Source organism: Lithobates pipiens, unplaced genomic scaffold (genome assembly GCF_037356315.1).
Source record: "Lithobates pipiens isolate NorthernLeopardFrog02 unplaced genomic scaffold, aLitPip1_a1.2 Scaffold_16, whole genome shotgun sequence".
NCBI lineage: Eukaryota > Metazoa > Chordata > Amphibia > Anura > Ranidae > Lithobates > Lithobates pipiens.
In genome coordinates this window covers 274,388,230-274,411,322 of record NW_027507748.1, presented here as the reverse complement: position 1 = coordinate 274,411,322, position 23,093 = coordinate 274,388,230, and the positions used below count along the sequence as shown (strand labels likewise).

Sequence of the window (23,093 nt, the reverse complement as noted above, 5' to 3'; positions counted from 1 at the left end):
ATGGAAATAAGCATCTTGCAAGTCTACCGATACCATCCAATCCCCTGGTTGTATCATTTGCGTGATCGTCTGCAAGGATTCCATCTTGAACGAGTCGAGCTGTATGAAACGATTTAACCTCTTTAGATCCACCACTGGTCTCCATCCTTCACTCTTCTTGGGGACAAGGAAGAGAGGAGAATAGAATCCCGTGAACCTTTCGGAGGGAGGGACCGGTAAAACTGCCTGTTGAGCTACAAGAAGATGTAGATATCTTTGTAAAGCGCGCGCTTAGCCTTGTGTGTAACATTGCCCTAGCCGCATATCTCACGGAGTCAATTGCGGCTTCTCCAATAAAATCTGCTGACAGCTTGAGCTCTTCTAACGCCTTTATAATATCGTCCTTGGGGACCTCTTCTCGAATGGCAACTTCAATATTATCTGTCCAAACTTTAATGGCATTAGACACCAAGGCTAAAGCTACCACCGGTCTACAGGCTCCTCCCGCCAGCTGATAGGCTTTTTTCAAATCCGCACCTATACGCCTGTCCAGAGGATCCTTAAAGGAGGCTGAATCCTCCATAGGCAGGGTGATGTTCTTGGCCAAACGCACCACTGCTGCGTCTACTACTGGCGGCGTATACAGGAAGGCCGCATCAGATTCGGCCAGCGGGTACAATTTCTGGAGTCTATTTAGAGAGATGCGTTTATCTGTCCTCTTCCATTCCCCCTCTATTAAATCTTTTAATTCCTCTAGAAAGGGAAAAAAATTCAATCTCTTTTTCAGAAATGGAAAGAAGGTTTTTGCCTTTTTGGGAGGTTCTTCCACTTCTTCCCAACCGATGGCTTGTTTTACTGCTAAGACAAAGGGCTGCACTAATGAGAAATTAAAGCCTGAAGGGTCTGCATCATCTGAGGAATCCTCCAAATCGGGTTTGTCCCCAGCTGATAAGGGAGGCAGGGTTGCAGAAGTGCCTGCCTGGTCTGTGGATGATTGACCCTGATTAGATATTTCTGATGTTTGACCATTAAACGTGTCTTGCAGGGTGGGAGTCGTATGAATTAGCTCCGCTAATGAGTCTTTTACTACTCTTTTAATCAATTCTGTAACTTGTTCCACCTCCGTCTTTTCGCGTTCCGCGTAGGCTTGAAAACAGTCTTTACAGATCAGTTTATCAGACATCGGGGGTGCTCCACACGCTCTACATTTTCTCTTTCCCCGTCTGTGAGGGATAGCTGAACGATGCCTTTTGGAACTAGTTCTTGGCAAAGAATGATGAGCGGCTGTGCGCTGAGCTTGGACGTGTGCGTCCGTTGTGATGACCAGACGTCTGGTTAGACACACTCTGGTGTAAAGGGCTGAAACGAAAAGTAACAGCGCAAGGCTCTCTTTTAGTCCGACAAAAAAAAAAAGAAGAAAAATCTTTTGGCACGTACCCTTACCTAAGAAAGCGAGGGTCTTGGTCTAGCGGCGGCTGGCTCATAATTGCAGGGCAGGCAAGGGCGAAAGTGACTGGACAGAATACTAAAGAAAACACAATAGACTCCTATGAGACCCCGTGAATATACACCCCCCTTCCCACCTATACACATATGTATATATATATATATATATATATATATATATATATATATATATATATATATATATATATATATACACACACATACACATATATTCAGATATCCCCAACTATACAGCCCTGCCTAAACAATTACAAATTCATCCTGTAATTTCATCCACAACTTTCCTTCATGAAAAATGCTTGAGAAGAAAGAAAAATAGTTCCAACACAAATCCATCTCTGTCATCCTTACAACCCCCTAAATTATCTCCTCTACATATGTAAACCTATAAATATACATCTAATAGAGAACAAAAACAAGTACAGAGAAAAGAATCATGCACAAGCAAAACCTATAGTCAAACTGCACTACAGCCACATTTATTTACTTCTTTCTTTTTACTTACTAAGGAATCAGGTTCCAGTCCACACAGAGCACTCAGGAGGCAGTACCTACAGCTAGCTACACCTGCCTCCTACTGACCCTGCAGCCCCTAAGTAGAGGAAGGAACCTCCCATCCCCTTCCTCTGCTCCGCCCCCCCTACAGAAGGGCAACACTGCCTGTTTTCCCTTCTCCAAGATGGCGCTGGCAGCGTCAGACGCCCGCGCATGCGCAGAATGGCCGCTGCGCGCCCAGCGCTTGCTGCAAATAACACCGCTCGTGAAAAGGCAGAAAGATAATAAATAGCACAATGAAAAAGGGAAAGCTCAGATGTGAGCCCCTACCTGCCCCACCGACTGACAGCTTTGCCTTCAAGCAGAACCAATATCCGACGTAGGAAGTGGCTGCTGTCCCAAAAGACCCTCAGAAGGGGCTCCCCTCTTATAAGCGCTGGTTAGCAACCCAAGAAATGGGGACTGCATCTGGGAGGGGCTTGAACCCAGATGGAAACTGCTCACGGCAGAGGTAAGATATGTCCAAACACTATCCGTTAGGTATGAGGAAAAAAAGGAGAATGCTAGGGGGGGTAGGTTGGTCATTTTATAAGCTATTAACTATCCTGAGTGAAGGACTCTGGAGCGGAGCTATCACAGGTATGCTGCCATGGAGGCACCAGGAAAAGTGTTTTCCAGCACTAAACCTTTCATCTGATTTCTAAATTGCTGCATTTGTAAATTCCATAAGCCAATATAAAGGAATAGTAGTGGCAAAAAAACCAATCTTTTATTTTTTTGAACAATTCTCCTTTAAGGGGGCATTGCAATGGGGTGTGTCCCATGCCTGCATACTTTTGCTGATAGGGGGCCCTCGTTCCCATCTGAAAAAGTTGAGCGGTATGGGTACTTATATAGCGCTTACATATTTAGTACATTCACATCAGTCCCTGCCCTCAAGGAGTTAACAATCTAAGGCCCCTAACTCCCATACATACACATACTAGGGCCAGTTTAAACAGGAGCCAATTAACCTACCAGCATGTCTTTGGAGTGTGGGAGGAAACCAGAGTACCTGGAGGAAACCCACACAGGCACAGGGAGAACTCCAGGCAGGTATTGTCATGATTGGGATTCAAACCGATGACCCTTGTGCTGCATTTGACAAATAATAAAGTTTAATATGTGGCGGTAGGATAGCGAGCCCCCTGGCTAAAATCTTGTTGAAAAGTTTCAATAGCATGTTTTAATTGGCAGACATGTGTGTTGCAATGTTCAAAACAAAAAAGAAATAGTCATGGTGTCATTTATCTGTATTTGAAAAGTCATATCAAACACAGGTCAGCAGATTTCCATTTACCGCAAAGTTGCAGTATCATACCGCCCAACATTTTGTGATGGGAATGAGGGACACCTACTAGCAAATGTATTTAGGCATAGGGCACGCCCCCCCTGCCACACCCCCTTAAAGGAGAATTAACCCAAAAAAAGGTTAATTAAATCCACAATTGCTTTTTTTTTTTACCACTACTATTCCTTTATATTTAAAATTTACAAATGCAGCAATTTAGAAATGTTTAGCACTGGAAAACACGTTTTGAAAGATAAAAAGTGTATCTATATACAACTATATAGATCAGATCAAAATTAGGGACAAATGAGGAGGAAAGAGGGACAGAGGGACAAATCAGGGACAGTCCCTCAAAATCAGGGACAGTTGGGAGCAATGGCAGTATGGATAGTGGTGAATATGTAGCACTAAACCAAACATATAAACAGTGCAAACTTGTGCGTTAGATTAATCAGACAGAAAATAAGTGAGAAAAAGTCCACATAGAGGTAAATGAAACACCAAATGTCCATCTAGACACGTAGATGAATACACAGGATGTCATACAGCCCAGAGAGTCATCAAACTGTAGGCGTCTTCAAAATACACATCAAGGTTCATATACGCTTACCAGAGATGTTGGACTTGACTATCATAAGACAACGAGTCAATCAAGCATGAATGCACCCATGGGACAGGTCCACGTTGACTGTATATCCGATGTCAGGAAATTCCCGGATTGGCCTTACTCCAACTTCACACGGTATCGACCATGGATATAATGCAGGGATATGCCATTAGCGGACCTCCAGCTGTTGCAGAACTACAAGTCCCATCATGCCTCTGCCTCTGGGTGCCATGCTTGTGGCTGTCAGAGTCTTGCTATGCCTCATGAGAATTGTAGTTCTGCAACAGCTGGAGGTCCGCTAATTGCATATCCCTGATATAATGGATACTGCAGGCGGTACCAGGACAGGAACTCCAGTGATGGCAAATGAATGACCAAAACCAACCCTAATAAGGGCACTGGATCCAAATGGTGAAGCTCAGCAGCACTTGCATCGGTACACATAAATAAGAAAAAAAAGGGGGGCTCCGATAGTGCAGGTCAAAAGACAGCTTTTCATAGGTAAAAACCAATGTACAAAAAACGTATAAAAAAAATCACGTCTGTTCAAGAAGGCTTCAGCCAGGTCAGGAAGGATCTCCTATTTGACGTATATTGTTAAGTTTAGAATGTATATGCTATCTGCCTTTCCTTCAGTCTATATGACTGAATCAATATGTATTTCCCTTCCTTCCCCCTTTGTTTCTAATATGTATATGGACTGTTTTGTCCACGCCCATGTTGGGCATTGCTAAAATAAATAAAATTTATATTTGAAAAAAAAAAAACAATCACATGTGATAAAAGCAATATGGGGAATAGAGTACCTCGGCCGACGCATTTCGTATGCGTATATGAACCTTGATGTTTATTTTGAAGACGCCTAGAGCTTGATAATTCTCGGGGCTGTGTGACATCCTGTGTATTCACCTACGTGTCTAGATGGACATTTGGTGTTTCATTTACCTCTATGTGGACTTTTTCTCACTTATTTTTTGTCTGATTAATCTCACTCACAAGTTTACACTGTTTATATGTTTGGTTTAGCGCTACATATTCACCACTATTACTGATTTGAATTTTTGTCACATTCTGTGTAGCTGCTTTTTCCTTGATTCAGTTTTATTTTATAGGAAAGGCGCAATAATTGTTTGTATTTCACATGGCAGTATGGATGACAGTTCTGAGGCAGTATTTTACCTGCTTATTGATTTATTAGGCCTCACTCACAAGGTTGCTGAGTCCTGTAGTCCGTGAATGGGCCATGTGTTTATGTTGCATGCAGGCAGTTCATGTAAGTGTATGGGGAATCAGAAGCTTGTCCCAATTTGACAGGCATGTGGGTGCGGGTGAGCGGCCTTCGGTCCCAGTTCACACATATGCGATGTGGGTACCAGTGTGATTCCAGTGCGGGTTCCCGCATTGCATGTCACTCGCCGACAGTTTACACTGACATCTGTGAACCACTGCGGGTGTCAATGTGAAGTTAATGACACCCCCAGATCGGATCGCATAGGTGTGAACGTCCATGCGATCCAATTCCAGTGCAGACCAAAAAAAGGGTCCTGCACCATTTTGGTGCGAATGTGATGCGATTTTAGCCATACCGTTTGTATGGCTGAATTCGCATTGCACAGATATTGCATGTGATCTGTACAGCAATGTGGTGCGAATCACATGCGATGTCTGTGATCGCATTAGTGTGAACCCAGCCTGAACGTACATTTGGGGCCGATCACCCGAACAACTGTCAAATTGGGACAAGCAGCTGCTGCTGCCCCATTCACTTACATAGGCTGGCTTTACGCAACAGGCCTTAGAGGTATTTATATAGCAATGAGAATTTATGCAGCACTGTATATACTGAACATCAGTCCTTGCCCTAAAGTGCTTACAATCTATGGTCTCTACCTCACATTAGAGTTGAGTTTTGGCATCCTCAGAACTCAACTACAGCCAAACTAAGGCTTCATGTACATGGGACGTTGTTTAACCTCTCCTATACGGTTTGCCTTGACAGCTAAAACCCGAAATTTAAAAACATCTGTTTAGCCACGTTTACATGCGCGTTTAGGGTTTAGGCGTGTCTTAAATATATATATATATATATATATATATATATATATATATATATATATATACGGCTGTAAATGGAATGCTGCTAAATGTGCGTTACCATGTTTAGCAGTGTTTACAAGCTGTTACACGCAGTTGACATTTCAAATGCATCTGAGCATCCGTCCTGAACGCATTTTTTTTCGTTCCCGAAAAATGCTTCTAAACGCAACTGCCTAGAAACGACTATAAACGACCCTGTATACATGTACTGATAAGATAACATAGAGGAGAGTTCAGGGCAGCTGAAAAAAAAACAAGTCCTCCTAAATGTCCGTTTACCAGCAGCAGTATACATGAGGCCTAAAAGGCTGTATTCATACCTATGCATTTTGAGTGCTTTTTGCATATTTTCACTAAGGATGAGTTCAGGCGTGTTTGCATATTCAACACGTTCAGCCCGCCAGGAAGTCGGCGCAGCGCTGCGCTAATCACAGGCAGTGAGACATTGTCCTGATGCGCGGTGCAGAGATGTCTCACTGCCTGTGATTAGTGCAGCGCAGTGCCGACTTCGTGGCAGGCTCAGCACGTGGCGTATGTGAACACGCCGGAGCTCATCCTTAATTTTCACTACAGAACGTGTTCCATAGGAAACCATGTTAAATGGACTGTAGTGCAAATCTGCAAAATGTAAAAAGCACTAAAACTACATAGGTGTGAATCCAGCCTAAAGCAGGGCATAGACGAGTCTAAAGCCGAACGTTCTGTCGAACAAACAACAAAAATGATGCATACGACTGTGCCATCATTTCTTTTGTTTTCTAAACCAAATCCAGCAGGCGCTTTCGATTGCAGCACAAAAATCGCATGTTGCAGCTGGCACACTAAAAATGCAAAAAACTAATGACCAAGAATTTTCTATGGCCTGCTTTCCGCTCTCTTTTTTTTTCATTATTATTTCAGTGAGCTGTGGGCTGGGTTGTTCCTTTCAGTCCCCCTCTTTGTTACTGAGCTGTGGGACAGAAGCGCAAATTCAAAGTTCGGCTAAAGATGAGTTCAGAGGACGCCCAAGCTCATCCCTGCCTCAAGTCCATACACATGCCAGAGCCAATTAACCTACTGACATGTCTTTGAATGTGGAAGAAAACCAATGCACCAAGCTTTGCGTTTAGTTTTTCTGCACATGGTGTGGATAACGGTTCAAAGGAAATGTGTGACCTGCTTTGCATTTTTTTTTTGGAACGGTTCGGAGGCAACGTTTGAACTTTTTGCATTGCATTTTTCTGTCCTATGAGCAGTGCATTTGCAGGCGACGTAGGCCAGGCGCACCCTTGTGCATTTGAATGCGTTACATTGTAATTGCCTGCGTTTGTTAACAATGCCCTCATACACCAGCCCTAAGACGGCCTTTCCTCATACACCCCAGAGTAGAAAAATTCAAACATTTGAAACCTTTACAATGACTGGAGTGATTTTGATATTGGTAAATAAATACTCAACAGGTATAGCAAATATGAATTGTATCTTCCTAATGGCTTCTTTCTGTACCTACAGACTTTATGTTATTGTATTTAAGATAATATTTCATCTTATTAAAGCTAACAATGTATATTCATGTGACTAGTAAATAAACATTCTAAGGCCCCATACACACTATTAGATTTTATGCATATTTTTGTCTTAAGATTTACCAAAACCATGTAGTGCAAGCGCCTGCCTGGTTGCATACAAATTGAAACTCCTAAGGTTTGACCTCATATTACATGGTTTTGGTAAATCTGAAGACAAACATCTGCAGAAAATCTAATAGCGTGTATGGGGCTTAACGTTGCGTGTGAGAGTCTATGTAGATTGGACACATATGTCTGTGATTAGTCAGGAGGGCGGAGGAAATTAATTAGTGGTTGTAAAGGGAGCCCCCTGCTGGTGAGGCTCATAAGCAGCCTATCGGGAGGAGGGAAGGATAGAGAGTGCTTTTTGGGTAGGACGGCCTAATAGAGACGGGGTGTGTGCATTGTCTGAAGGCAATGGCTACAGCGAGCGGCAGAGGAGCGGGCCATAGAGCCCCATGCAGGTAAGTACACACTATGTGACTGTTGCTACTTTCCTTAGGAAGGCTCTCTGCTGAAAACTCTGTCCACTCCTTTCTGGTCCATATCTGGGCGCAACGTGATCACAGTTTGAAAGGTTGAACTGTGCAGCTGGTGAATCCATAGTGCGCGTGATCAGTTCAGCTGGGTTCACGCTCTTGTGAATTGGATGTGGATTTTCTCTGCATCCAATTTGCTTGACAGGAGATGACAGGCTCTCAATGGAGCTGGTTCACACATCTCCTAGGTGGCTGCAGAGCCCATTGCGCAAGGTGCATCTCTGGCTCTGTTTCAGATCTGAGTTCAGGCACAAATTTGGGCTGAAGGGTTGAACTGTGCAGGCAGCTGGTTAATTCGTATAGTGAGTGCCAGTTTTTATGTAAAGGGGGGGGGTTAGTATATTTAAAACTTGGACTGCCAGGTGATCCTCCTGGTATCTGAAACTGATAGATTTTTGTATTTTCTTTCTTTTTATTATTGTTAATACAAAAAGTAAACTACCTCACCATACAGGATGGGGAAACGTAAAAAAAAGCATAACTGCAAGGTCACCACCCCGTGGACACTCCACCCTCATGGAGCAGGCAATCCCCCTAATGGCCCCAACGGTAGTGCAAGTATTAGAGATCCTCCTAGATCCACATCCCACCACCATGTAGATAACCTAAACTCATTAGGCTATTGAAAGATTGCTGTCCGTCCAACCAAACCTTCGATACATTGTCAAATTTCTTTGGACACTCTGCTTAGGTATGTTGCTTTTATAGAACAGAATCACTCTATAGTAATATACCTTTTACCATATAAAATTCTATTATCATGATAAAATTGCAATTTAAAGTGACGCTACATGATATCCAAAAATTCACTACCTAATGGCCCTGTAATCAATCTGTATGTATATCTTCTTTGTCCCCCCCCTACTTCTAAAAGTTTCATGCATACTTAGTGTATTGCATTGGCGGGCTGTTTTATTTTTTCCCTGCCAAAGTGCTGCCACTGGATGTGCTGGTGTTTGGGTTTTATTTCTGCCTCTTAAATCCTCTGAATCAGTGTTTCTCAATTGCAGTCCTCATGGCTCACCAACAAGGATTTCCCTTGAGTGAAACTGCTGTGGTAATTACTAAGGCACTGAAACTGATCAAATCACCTGTGCAAAGTAATGGAAAGCCTGAAAACAAGACCTGTTGATGCACCTTGAGGGCTGGAATTGATAAACACTGCTCTAAATGCCTTTGTGTGCATGGACCAACAGGCTACCATGGCAGAGCGTTTATAGGCATGGGAGGAAATTACGTCCCTTAGCAGCAGTGTTTAAAACCTCTAGTGTACATGGGACCTTAAACATGAAATGCACAATATTTGAATGTTTTGCTGCAGGAACAGAGCATGCTGACCCCACTTAGCTACCTGCATTCCTCTTTTAAGTTTGGGCCTTAGAGGAGGTGACTGGCATACGGGTGGGGGGAGGAGAGAGACAATTTCACAAGGGGGTAAAAATGGGTGGTGGGTGCATGGGGTGTGTGTGTGGTTCCCCATCCCCCGCCCCCCCCCCCCCCCCCTTCTAATTCTCTGCATGTTCTTGACCGCAGCTTCTTTCCTCCTAAAATTCACGTGGATTTAAGCTGCAGGTATATTGCAGTCTGGCGCTGCTCCACTGCGGTGAAAATGAGTCGCCTGTTTCTAGGAGGTTGGCTGGGGGGCTGGTCAGTGAGATGTGTGTGTGTGTGTGTGGGGTTCCCCCCCCCCCCCGGGGGAAAAACAAGGGTTTACAACCCCTTTTTAAGACTCTTTTGCTATTTATATTTTTTAATATAAAGTGGAACTTTAGCAAAGTCCTGCTAAATCCCTTTGGGCTGGCACCTATATCTATGTAAAACATTAAAAATGAATGCATATGTTTAAAATCCAGTAATACTGTCTCGCCTCACTCTGCACGTGCTCAGTTGCTTTATTTTTAGGCATTGTGCTGAATTTGTAGAGGCTAATCTGCTAAAAGCCTAAAGATTTACTGCTGTTCAGGGGATCTGGCTTTCAGCAAAATGGCAATCTCCAGCAGGAAGAAACAGGAGCAATGCTGGAGGCAATTTACTGCGCACTCAATTTGGTAGCCCAATTATTAATGTGGAATATATGTTCCTTGCAAAAGAACATTATTATTTTATCAAGTTGTTTAGGGTAAAGTTCTACTTTAACAAATTATTTAATAAATACTGGGATTCCTTTGGATGCAGTGGAAAGGACCCACCTGGGCCAATCGGAGCCTTGCATTCATTGATTGATTAAAATGCAAGGCTTTATCTAAATGTGTGTCTGAGAAGCACTCACCACAACTCTGTTTTTTTTTTTTTTTTTTGTTTTTTTTTCCTGTAAGTAGCTTATAATGCTGCTGGAACACTTATGGTCTTTCCCAAGTAACTGGGAGACCATCAGAACCTAGGGGCTTTGACCTCATTTGGGTACACTCTGCCAAAATGTGTGCAAATGTGATGGGAGTGGAAGATGGTCAGTGGTACCTGGTTCTAGCCTGTATATGAAGCCTGTCCATTTTAACCCAAGAACCGCTTCAGGGGTTGATTCTCTCCTGACACCTTCAGCTACATTGTTGGGCTGTCCCAAAAGCATTTCTGGGCCTGTTATACAGTTCAGGGTAAACTTTCCCAATGTAGTCTTGCTTGTCGGGTAACCTTAGAGGTACCAGTTTGCACATCTTTGCTGCCAGATGAACTGTCTAGTCTGAAAGCCTTCAATTAGTGTGTGTGTTTTCCCTCTCCGAGGGAAATTCCATAAACTACTGGGAGAGCTGCTAAAACATGTTCTCTACAACTTTAAACTTTTTTTTCTTTTAGTCTGACTATTTCTGCTCATTCCACAGAGCATTCCTCAGGGGTGTTTGTCGTTGGGGCGAGAACTGCCACTTCTCCCACGAAAGGAAGCCTGCTCCACTCTGCCGGCATTTTCAAAATGGCTTCTGTAGCTATGGAAACAAGTGCAGGTATGGTGTTCAAATTATTTTTTTTAAGGATTGCTGTATATGGCTTCTGTTCACAATTTTTTTATATAGTTAGTGTGTGTGTGTGTGTGTGATGCAAAAGCGGCTTAATGGAGGTTAAATTCATGTCGGAAGCCCAGATTTGCCAATCTTTACAAGCCACAAGGGGGTGAGCGATGTACAGGTGATGGGATTAACACCTACCCCCCCCCCCCCAAACCCATGTAAAAGATTCTGTATTGTATTTAATCATTTTGTCTGAATCCACTTTTAACCTACAATTCCAATAAAATAAACCGGTTGGGCTATATAGTACCCTCTGACACTAGTTGGTGCTTCCCAGTGGATAATGTATGGGCTCAAGTGTTTTTTGTTTATCTTTTTGAAGCATGCATATACCATGCCCTCAAACACAGCAGAAGGGTGTTTTTTATTTTATTTTTATTTTTTGCTTTAACTGTCGAGCTTTAAAATATGCCTCCTAAATGACCAAATGTGCATGGACACATAAGATAACATTTAGCTGCTTTTACAGGCAAAACATCAACTCTTCTAGAAGCAGCGGGTTTTAATCCAGTGTACGTGGACCCCAAGTCCCAGTTCACACTAGTTGATTCTCATCTCATTGTGGTGCAGATCGCATGCGTTGTGATTTCAGTCATACAAACTAACAATAGAGGCAATCAGCGCACACACATAAAATAGCGCATGGCTGCAAGCTGAACACCTAAAAGGCGCAAATCGCAACACCTCAAATGTAAACAGAAAATATATAAAAATGTTGACGCACAAAAATGAGTCTGTACGCTATGCAATCAGTTGATATACAGACAAAGAGGGAGATGTGAGGCCACCACATGATGGAGATCTTCAAATATTATATAAAATTCAAAGTGACTGATCCTTCCAGCAACATCAATCCATGGATGAGGACAGGATGTGGTCCGATGAAACACTTCCAACAGCATGAAACTATAAAATCCAATGAACCACTTAATGTTCTGGTGGGTAGATGCACTTTACTATTCATAGGGCAGAAAGTTGCTGAGCCAGTCCAGCGGGCAGGTTACTTGAAAAGCTCCAGCAGCAAGGAACCCCCAATATGAATAAAGCAAAAGTGATCTAAATGTAGCCTTTACCGATCGTATTTATTCAATTTAAAAATGGTGAGCTCAATAAAAAACAGTCGCTGAACAGGTATAAAGTGCATGTAAATACAAAATCCAAAAGTAGCACAAAAATGCCAATAAATGGCCACAAGGTGACAGTGGTGTTAAGTCATACCATACAAACTGTCTGAAATCACATTCACATCAAAATGGTGCAGGACCCTTATTTTGGTCTGCACTGGAATCGGATCACATGGGTGTTCACACCCATGCCTTTCGGTTCGCTCTGCAACCCTTCTTTTTTTTTTTTTTTATATTGACACCTGTAGCGGTTTGCAGACCACAGTGTGAACCAGCGTGCAATGCAGGAACCTGCACTGGATTTACAGGGTTCCCATGTCACACCAGTGTGAACCAAGCCTAAAGGGGTTAATTCCACAAAAAGCACATCAACAAACAGGTGTATGGGAGTGTGGGTTTTTTTTTTTTTTTTTTCAGAAGATGGCATTTCAAAGCACAGGGGTGGCAGACTAGCAGGTTGTCTATGAACTCCAATTTTTAGGCCATGCTTTGTCATTTTATATTGCATCATGAGGCATGGTCACATACAGTATCCCCAAAACCCTACCTTACTGCTAAAGTGCGCATAGGCTGGGAATGGTTTAAGTGTAAGCTTCTTATGCTGGCATGGGAAAACATGACAGACTTTGGTGTGTGTGTGTGTATATGTATATATATATATATATATATATATATATATATATATATATATATATATATATATATATATATATATATATATATATATATATATTGGTTCCCCTTCTGACAAGGTTTTGCTGAGTTTGACTAAAATTTAATATTTTATCTTGTTACTGCAGTTTCCAGCACACAACAACTTATCTGCCTTTTGATGCTTCTCACTACCACTCTGGCCGCAGAGTTTCTGAGCCCTGCATTGTTCCACATGTCAGTGAACCATCTACTGGACGAAGGGGCTCTGAGCCATCTTTTTCTCCCTTGCACGCACCTGGTTCAGAAAGCCGGACAAGATCTATCCAGTCACCCACAGAAAACTGGGCTCTTGCTGCTGAATTTATACCTAGGAATGCAGGTAACAAATTAGTGTTGCGCGTAAGGGGGGGGGGGTTCACTTTTGCACTGAGCACCCCCACTTTCTACACTGAAAAGGTATGTTAACAGTAACTTTCAGGGAGCTTATCGATGGTCAGGGTATGTGGAGATTCTGGTTTGATCAAATCTTGCAACAAGATGCTCTTTATTGCTGTTCCCCCACATAGTCCCTCTGGTGTTCTGATTACAATTGCTTAAGCTTGTTCAATATGTCCTAATCGGAAATGTAGAGGTGAGCATAATTGTTTTGCAAGAACTGGAGTGCTTGTTGGAGACTATGCAAGGACACCCTCATGTCAGTGCCTGCGGCTGTTCTCCATGACCATAAAATGGCTAGTATGCCATCAAAGCAATATTGTGCAGCATCTGAGGGCCAAGGCTATTTAATTTGTTCTTAATATTCAAAGCAAACTTTCCCAAGTGTTCTTCCAGGACAGCCCTTGAGAGATGGAGCTCCTCCCATCGACACAGGAAACACATTGCCACAGTTCAAAAGGCGGTCCCTCAGGTCCCTGGTCAGTCATTTGTGTTTCCTCCGTCGGAGGAACATGTTGCCAGGAACCTGGAGGCCCCTCTCAGGGGCTGCCTGAGAACCTGCAAGCCTAAGGGACCGGGTCCTGGTTTATGGCTGCAGTTTGGGTCCATACCTTTTTTTTCTTTGGCTCGGGTACCGTCCAGCTGAACCGGAGCAGACCCGTTACCCTCCTCCTTCCAGTGCCGAGGTGGCCAGGGGCAGAATGACGCCGGTTTCCCCCAGGAGTGGTGAGTGGAACCTTCCATCTTCCCTCCTCGTTGCAGGGGGTCGGAGACGCCGAGCGTTCACTTCCGGCGGAACCGCGTCATCACTGCGTGCCGAGACTTCCGGTTCCGGGTCTCTAAGGGTACAAGGAGGAGAGGGAGAGCCAGCGCTGTGCCTGTAAAGCCCGACCAGCGTCCAGCTATACCGGATTAGCGGCGGGATTCGGAGCGTCAGAGGGGGACCATGGAGGCTATTCCCCAGGATACTCCGGCGGAGACAGGCACCAGCCAAACCCAGGTAGGCTGCTGGGCATGCTATTACTCTGGTGGAGTGGTGGTGTTTGTAGGCTGGGCCCTGTAGTACCCCACGGTGGCGGTTTACTCACAGTGAGGTTGTTTGTTAGTGGTGATTCTAAGAGGGACATGGTTCTGACGCTAAGAAATCCTTTGTCTTCTTATTTTCAGGCTAAAGAGATGCCAAGGGAAGACAAGACAGGCCGCAAAAAGTGTCCTAATTGTGGGAATAGGTTGTCCTCTGGCTCTAACAAAGCCCTATGCAAGCAATGCATTGCAAGCTTGCTTAAATCTGAGGCAGATTCCCCTTTAGCAAAGTTTTTGGGCTCCTTTAAAGAGGAAATGGCGTCGACCTTTAAGTCCCTCCGGGAGTTAATCACTGACGTGGGATCAGCTGCAGCTGCCTCCACGAGTAAAACAACTATAATCTCATCCTCACCATGCCTTACAACACCCAGCTCAGGGGAGCCCCGTATGGTCAGGGAGCCTAGCCCCACGTTGATTAGCCCCGAATCCTCTGACACTGACTCGGGTCAGGAAGAGGATCAAGCAGCATCTAAAGCCTCAAAATATAGATTATCTCTCGAGGAAGTAGATGAGCTAATGGGGGCTATCTATGATACGCTGGAAATTGAGGAGGAAGAAACTCAGTTATCCAGACATGATCAAATGTATGAGGCTCTGGGGAAAAAGAAAGCAAGGGTTTTTCCTATACATAAGGTGCTTTCTGACCTTGTCCTTAAGGAGTGGTCTGAACCAGACAAGGTTTTCTTTCCTAAATCCCTTAAGAGAAGGTTCCCTTTTGATGAGAGCCCAGAGGCGGTCTGGAATAAAAATCCAAAACTAGACGCCCCTCTGTCCAAAATCTCAAAGCAGGCTGATCTGGCCTTTGAGGATATGGGCCACCTGAAAGATCCCATGGACAGGAGAACAGACATTGTCTTAAAGAGGGCCTGGGATGCCTCTATGGCAGGCTTAAAACCAGCTCTAGCCACTTCCTGTGTAGCTAGAAACCTGGAGTTCTGGTTATCGCAACTACAAGAACACTTAAAGGCAGGCACTCCTAGGGGGGAGCTTTTGAAATCTTTCCCTATGCTTTTTAAGGCCACCAGTTTCATCTCTGACGCCTCCACGGACTCCGTTAAATTTACGGCTAAATCTGCAGCACTTTCAGTGGCAGCAAGGAGGTCAGTATGGATGAAAACCTGGGGGGGAGACACGGCGTCTAAAACCCGCCTGTGCAGCGTCCCTTTTACAGGAGACTTAGTCTTCGGGCCTGAATTAGACTCCGCCTTAGAAAGGACGGCGGACAAAAAGAAAACCTTTCCTGCAAAAAAGAAAAATTTTCAAAGAAAAATTTTTCGTCCCTTTAAGGAACCCTCTAAATCAGAGAAGAGTTCAACCCCCAAAAAACATTGGTCGGGACATAAAGGGAAAGGAAAAGGGGGCATACTGTTTAGCCGCCCCAATCAGGATCCCAAACCCCAGTGACGTCAGGGTTCCTGTGGGAGGAAGATTAAGCAAATTTCTTCCTCAATGGGAAGAGACAACCTCGAACGAGTTTGTCTTAAACATAATAAAAAGGGGTCATGCGCTGGAATTTCACAGCAACCCTCCTTCCAAGTTTCTGGTGACAAAGCTTCCAAGTCACTCAGAAAAGGCCAGGGCCTTACCTTTACTAATAGGGGAAATGGTAGATCAAGAAGTATTGACACCAGTCCCTATTCAGGAACAAGGGGACGGTTTTTACTCGCACATCTTTGTGGTAAGAAAACCGTCAGGGAGATTCAGACTAATTATGAACCTCCGTCCACTGAATCGCTCCATCCGTTACAAGAGATTTCGGATGGAGTCCATTTATTCCATAAAGAATCTCCTGCAGAAAGAGACATTTATGGCAACCCTGGACCTAAGGGATGCTTATCTGCACATTCCAATAAGGGAGGAATGCCAGAAATTCCTTCGGATGGCAGTGCAGATAGACACAAAGGTTTACCACTTTCAGTGCAGAGCACTTCCCTTCGGTCTATCATCCTCTCCGAGAATCTTTACCAAGGTTCTCGGAGAGGCTTTAGTTCCTCTGAGGCTTCAATCAGTCTCAATTATCCCCTACCTAGACGATCTGCTCCTAACAGCCCACTCAGAGAGTCGTCTTTCTCAGGACCTAGAATTGACTCAACTCAGTCTGAGTCGATTAGGGTGGATTGTCAGTCAGGAGAAATCCAAGACAACCCCAACACAGGAGATCCTGTATCTGGGGTACTGGATCAAGTCTGTAGATCAGAAAATTATACTGCCGGAAGAAAAGATTTTGAATCTGTGGCAGAGAATATCTTTTCTTCAATGCAGCCCCAAGTGTACGGTGAGGGAAGTAATGTCGGTCTTAGGTCTTATGACGGCAGCCATTCCAGCCGTACAATGGGCCAGGTTCCATCAAAGAGAACTTCAGGGTTTTCTGTTAGAACAATTAAAAGGCAGAGATCTGGAGGAGGAGGTATCGATCCCCTCAAGGGTAAAACGCTCCCTCTGGTGGTGGAAGGACAGGGAGAACCTAAACAAAGGGGTTCATTGGGTCCTTCCTATCACTTCAACACTAACAACGGATGCGAGCAGTTGGGGCTGGGGAGCCCACCTAGGTTCAAGCTGGGTCCAGGACAAGTGGACCCCGGAGGAGAAATGTTTCTCTTCCAATTGGAAAGAACTAACAGCAATCCTGAGAGCTGTTCTAGCTTTCCACCCCGCAATACAGGGTCACCATCTACAAGTCCGTTCAGACAATACGACGGCTGTAGCATACATAAACAAACAAGGAGGAACCAGAAGTCCTCGTTTGATGTTGGTAGCCAGACGCATTCTCCAGTGGGCAGAAGCCAATCTGGAATCCATTTCTGCAGTTCACCTGAAAGGGGAGCTGAACAACAAGGCGGACTTCTTGAGTCGACAGAGGATTTCGAACCAAGAATGGTCCTTACACCCAGAGGCATTCAATCTCATAACAGCTCACTGGGGAGAACCAGAGGTAGACCTTTTTGCGAGCAAGAAAAATGCAAAGGTTCCCAATTTTTTCTCGCTAAACCCAGGAGATCAACCCCTGGCGGTAGATGCCTTGCAAACTCCATGGACTTTCAGTCTGGCGTATGCATTTCCCCCTCTTCATCTCATTCCGAGGGTCCTAGCAAGATTCCTCAAGGAAAAAACCTGTTTGATTCTAGTAGCACCTTTTTGGCCCAGGAGACCGTGGTTCACAACGTTGCTACAATTGACAGACTGTCCGCCTCTAAGACTTCCCTACAGACAGGACCTCCTGTCGCAGGGACCTCTTTACCATCCGCAGGTCGCCACACTGAAGCTGTCAGCGTGGTTACTGAGGAGGAAATCTTAAGGAGTAAGGGCCTGTCAGACGAGGTAATTGCGACCTTACTACAGAGTCGCAAACCAGTCACGAGAGCTATTTACAAAAAAGTCTGGAAAAAATTCAATAGCTGGCTGAATGGCCGGGACATAAATACGGCTAATATTCTACAGTTTTTACAGGAAGGTGTAAACAAGGGTTTAACCCTAAGTACTATTAAAGTACAGATAGCTGCCTTAAGTGTATATCTAGATGAACGCTTACAGGAAAATCCTTTTGTCGCTAGATTCTGTAAGGCAGTCGCTAGACGCAAGCCAGTCAGAATCACAAAAGTCCCATCCTGGGATTTAGCAGTTGTGCTAAAAGCTTTCTTGGGGTCACCCTTTGAGCCTATCTCAGAGGCCTCCCTAAGGCTTATTACCTTTAAGACAGTTCTCCTGGTGGCAATCACTTCAGCCCGTAGGGTCAGTGAAATCCAAGCACTTTCCATCAGGGAACCATTCCTACAGATCCTAGAAGACAGAGTCATTCTAAAGACAGACCCTGGGTTCTTACCAAAGGTAGCATCTAGCTTCCATAGGTCCCAAGATATTGTCCTCCCTTCATTTTGTCAAAATGCAGCAAATGAGAAAGAGGAACGTTTTCATTTATTGGATGTGAGGAGGTGTATTCTAGAATATCTTAAAATAACAAATCCATTCAGAATCTCAGACTCCCTTTTTGTCCTTTTTTCCGGACAGCGTAGGGGACAGAAAGCTTCAAAAGTAACCATAGCTAGATGGATTAGGCTAGCTATAGCAGAGGGGTATAAGGCCTTGAATAGAGATCCTCCTGAGGGTGTTAAAGCTCACTCAACAAGAGTGTTGTCTGCATCCTGGGCAGAAAGAGCTGGTGCCACCCCGGAGCAGGTATGTAAAGCAGCCACATGGTCAAGCTTTTCCACCTTTACAAGGCATTACCGACTGGACTTAATGTCTAGTCAGGATCAGGCCTTTGGGAGGAAAGTCCTCCAGGCCGTGGTCCCCCCCTAATCTGGTAAGTACTTGGGGATCCTCTCAAGGGCTGTCCTGGAAGAACACTTGGGAAAACTGGAGTTAGTACTTACCGGTAACTCCTTTTCCGGTGGTCTTCCAGGACAGCACGATCCCACCCTTTATTTGATTGTAGTGATGTACTAATGTTATTACCTGTTATGGTTTATATGTTTTTCAGTTCCATCCTTCGGTTCTTGGTGAATGACTGACCAGGGACCTGAGGGACCGCCTTTTGAACTGTGGCAATGTGTTTCCTGTGTCGATGGGAGGAGCTCCATCTCTCAAGGGCTGTCCTGGAAGACCACCGGAAAAGGAGTTACCGGTAAGTACTAACTCCAGTTTTCCCATCCTTTAATGTATCCATGCTTTTGTAGTGAGGTTCTGGACCTCTAGAGGTCTAATGGTGACTGTCAGGGAGAGCTGACATCCTTCTGTGTAGAGTGGGTTACAAGGCATAGTGGGTGTAATGCAAGCTGAAGTGATGGGCGCCAGACACTTTTTGAATGCAAATATTTAACTGTGAGAGGGGTAGGGCCAGGACACTCTTAAGTAGATGCAATGACAATTGACAGACTCGGACTTCTATAGGTAGACAGCTATACAGTAGAAGGCCTCCAGCTGGACACCACTTCTGTATAGATGGAACTGCTGTCTCCTATGGCAACAAACCTTACCGTCACTAATATTGTACTTGACTATTAGTAATACAGATGGTTCTCCTTGCACACTACAGTTTCATTGTAGGTTTTCATTCACTTGTTGCAAGTTCTCTTATTAGACTCTCAGACCCAATCGCCACTGGATCCCTTGAGCTCTTCCACTTCAGTTACTCAATATCTTTCTCGAGCTTCTTCCCTGGCTTGGCACTTAAAGATGCTCTTCAAGCATCACCTCTGCTGTCCTGCTGGGTCCCTGGCTTGGCACTTGCTGAAGTTTTCCCACTTCTTCACTGTCCCTGGTTGGTGAGAAGTTTGCTCAGGTACTTGCTTCAGCTTACTCCGCGGTTTCCGGTAACAAGGTGGATGGTCCTTTAGTGGCGGCAGCTTCCCCTCTACCTCCCACCACAACTTGTTCCCCCATCCAGCAGAACTGTTACACTTGGTTGGACTCCAATCCTGCAGTCCCAACCCTGTGCTGCTTCTGAATAGGCCTCAGACAGCCTAGCAGCCAGATGTCCCTGGGATAGGCCTCAGGCTTCTGACCTAGCAGCCCAGGGCAGGCTATGCTTAAAATGAACACCAGGGGGTGCTTCTGAATGTGGCAACTTAGAGCTTTAAAACTAAAGGAAGTCTTCTCAAGGAGGGTGGAACAGGTATCTAGAGAGACCTCCCAGAATGCTGTGGTACCTTTCACAAAACTCTGCTTGTACTTGAGCAGTAAGAAGCTGACTGTGATGCTGCTAGGACTCAAAGTGGACTTCCCATAGTAAAGATGCTGGCATTGGAGACCTGAAGAACATGTTTGGTTAAGGACAGCACTAGATCCCTGGACAGATAAGTGTCTTTTAATAAGTCAGCAGCTAGAGGAGGATAAAAAAAATCTCCAGTTTGGCTGTCTGTGGCATTGAGACTATATCTAGCTGGAGAGTTATTTCTGAATTTAGTCAATGTGACCTACAACTATAAAGGAGGAACCAGAAATCTCTCCTTGGAGGGGAGGTAGATCTTATCTTGTCCTGGCAAGAACATAAAGTTACAGACTTCCTAAGCTAGCACTGTCTTGACCCATGAGGAGCACCTGCACTTTGGGTGTTTCGGACCTGGTTGGGGATCCTGCATGTGGACCCCCCCCCCCCCCCCCGGTTCAAACTGGACAGGTTGGTCACCTGGTAAAGGCATGCTCTAGCAGAGGCTGTGGTAGCTCAATGGGAATCGGTATACCCTAATCTACGCATATCATCACTTAAGTTTCAGGATTGTGAAGGAGGGCATTATAGGAATCCTCAAAGTTCCAGATTTACCTAGGCAGTTATAGTGCAAGACCTGATAAAACTCCTGACTAGGGATGAGCTTCGTGTTCAACGTACGTTCGACTCGAACATTGGCTGTTCGGCGAAATCCGAACACTTGGTCCGTTCGCGTCAAAATTCGCGTGGCGCTCACGGCCCACAATGCACTGCGATGGCGCAGTGCATTGCTGGCTCATGATTGGCCAAGCATGCACTGTGACCCCGCATGCTTGGCCAATTGCAGCGAGGAGAGCCATGATTGGCCACAGGCAGGATGCCTGTGGCCAATCATAGCTTAGGCTGTGTAGTGCACGCCCCACACTATATAAGGCCGCCATTGAGGCGGCCTCGTGTAGTGTGTTGGCATCTGAAGCAGTGGGTGTTCTGTGTACCTTCAACACAGTACACACCGATCGTTTTTTGGCTGACTTCCTATCTTGCTGTTGTGTAGTGGTTATTGTCTGTGCCCTGACCGCAGTATACACCACTATATTCACCTCACCTATATAGCTAGTGATCTATCTTTAATGATAGAGCTTGCAGTCAGTAGTGTTAGGAGATAGTGCGTGCTCTGTACCCAGTACATACCGCTATAATCCACCTACATAGCTGTTCTCTATTTGAGCCCAATTGCCATCTGCAGGAGTTATTGGAAATTGTGTGTGCCTCCAGCACAGTATACATCTGTATATACCCCTTTATCTCTGGTGTTATATAAAAAAAGGCATCTGCAGGAGTTAGTGGGTGTTATGTGCCTCCAGCACAATATAAACTACCCAACTGCTGTTTTACCCAACTCCCTTCAGGCCATTACCATGTCTGGAAGGCCAGCAAGGAGAGGCAGACAGGTGCGAGCCGATAAAAGAGGGCAAGCAGGCTCTGTGTCTAGAGACAACAGTGCTGGTCGTGGACGCGGTGCATTGTCATCAGCACGTGGCCATGGGACATGCTTGTCCTTTTTTTTTCGGCAGCTGGACATGTTGAACCGCAACATGCCAACGACTTGGTAGAGTGGATGACCAAGCCCTCTTCATCCTCTCTCACCCAGTCTCAGGGTACTAGCAAAGCAGCTGCCAACGCATCGTCTTCCCTCCTCTCAATGTCGTCATCAGTGACTCCTTCCCTAGACCCACCACGTCCTCCTGAGGAGTCTCCTGAACTCTTTGAGCACAGTGTTGGGTACATGCTCCAGGAGGATGCCCAGTGTTTGGTGGGCTCTGATGATGACACTCAGCTAGAGGAAGGCAGTAGCGTGAGCGCAGAGAGAGGGGATGCTCAAGAAGGACAGCAATCTGGCAGTCATATTCCACAAGCTGCAGCATACTGCCAGGTTTGCTACAGCGATGAAGAGGGAGGGGATGATGAGGGCACTGACTCCACGTGGGTGCCTGGAAGGAGGGAGGAGGCACATGTCCAACGAGGCAGGATGCCCTCCGGGGGCCAGCTTAGGGGCAGCACACCGATTGAATCACACCGCAGAGCTCCGCCTGTGCAGAGCGCTGCCTCTGCGCGTTATTCTAAAAGTTCTTTGGTGTGGGCCTTTTTTGAGACGAGTGCATCAGATCGCACCGCTGCTATTTGCAACATATGTCTCAAGCGTATCTCACATGGCCAAAACATCAGCTGCTTGGGCGCCACATGCTTAACCAGACATATGTTGACCTGCCATGCAGCTCGTTGGCAAGCGTACCTCAAAGACCCACACCAAAGAACAAAGCGGACCTCTCCTTGCTCCTCATCAGCTGGCATCTCCAACCCCACTAGACCTTCAGTCCTCTCTGAAACCTGCTCTGAGAGGAATGAAGGTGTAGAATTAGGTGTGTCACAGCCAAGTGCTTCCGGGAACTCTGCTAGCGGTACACCCACGTCCGATTATAGCAGGCAAATGTCCCTGCCCCAGCTGCTGGACCGGCGGAAGAAGTTTACTCCCAGCCATCCACATGCCCAACGGTTAAATGCTAGCTTGGCTAAATTGCTAGCACTTCAACTGCTGCCTTTTCAGTTGGTAGACTCGGCCCCCTTCCGTGAGTTTGTACAATGTGCGGTTCCTCAGTGGCAGGTCCCCAAACGCCACTTTTTCTCACGGAAGGCGATTCCGGCTCTCTACCGGCATGTGGAAGGCAATGTCCTTGCCTCGCTGGACAGGGCGGTCAGCGGTAAGGTGCATATTACCGCTGACTCATGGTCCAGCAGGCATGGACAGGGACGTTACCTGTCTTTCACGGCCCATTGGGTCACTCTTCTGGCTGCTGGGAAGGATGCAGGACAAGGTGCAGTAGTGTTGGAGGTTGTTCCGCCACCACGCCTCCAAAATGCTACTATTGGTTGTGACACACATCTCTCCTCCACCCCCTCCTCTTCTTCCTCCATGGCCTTCCAGTGCTCTGTCCTCAGAACCAGCGGTGCTCCGTAGGCGTTCCAGGGGCTACACAAGTATGCAGGCAAAACGATGCCATGCCGTGCTTGCGCTGGTTTGTTTGGGGGACAGGA

The 23,093-nt window shown here is 45.5% G+C and overlaps 1 protein-coding gene across 1 annotated transcript in view; it reads left to right on the top strand.

The window, feature by feature from the left end:
• Nucleotides 1-7,841: 7,841 nt before the first annotated feature.
• The window catches only part of LOC143984337 (putative E3 ubiquitin-protein ligase makorin-1), a 51,841-nt gene continuing 36,589 nt past the window's right edge, over nt 7,842-23,093 (top strand). The window contains exons 1-3 of the mRNA XM_077484577.1: nt 7,842-7,986; nt 10,878-10,997; nt 12,985-13,217. Of these exons, the coding sequence (XP_077340703.1) occupies nt 7,940-7,986; nt 10,878-10,997; nt 12,985-13,217 (400 nt within the window). The 5' untranslated portion in view covers nt 7,842-7,939. The remainder of the gene's footprint in view (nt 7,987-10,877; nt 10,998-12,984; nt 13,218-23,093) is intronic.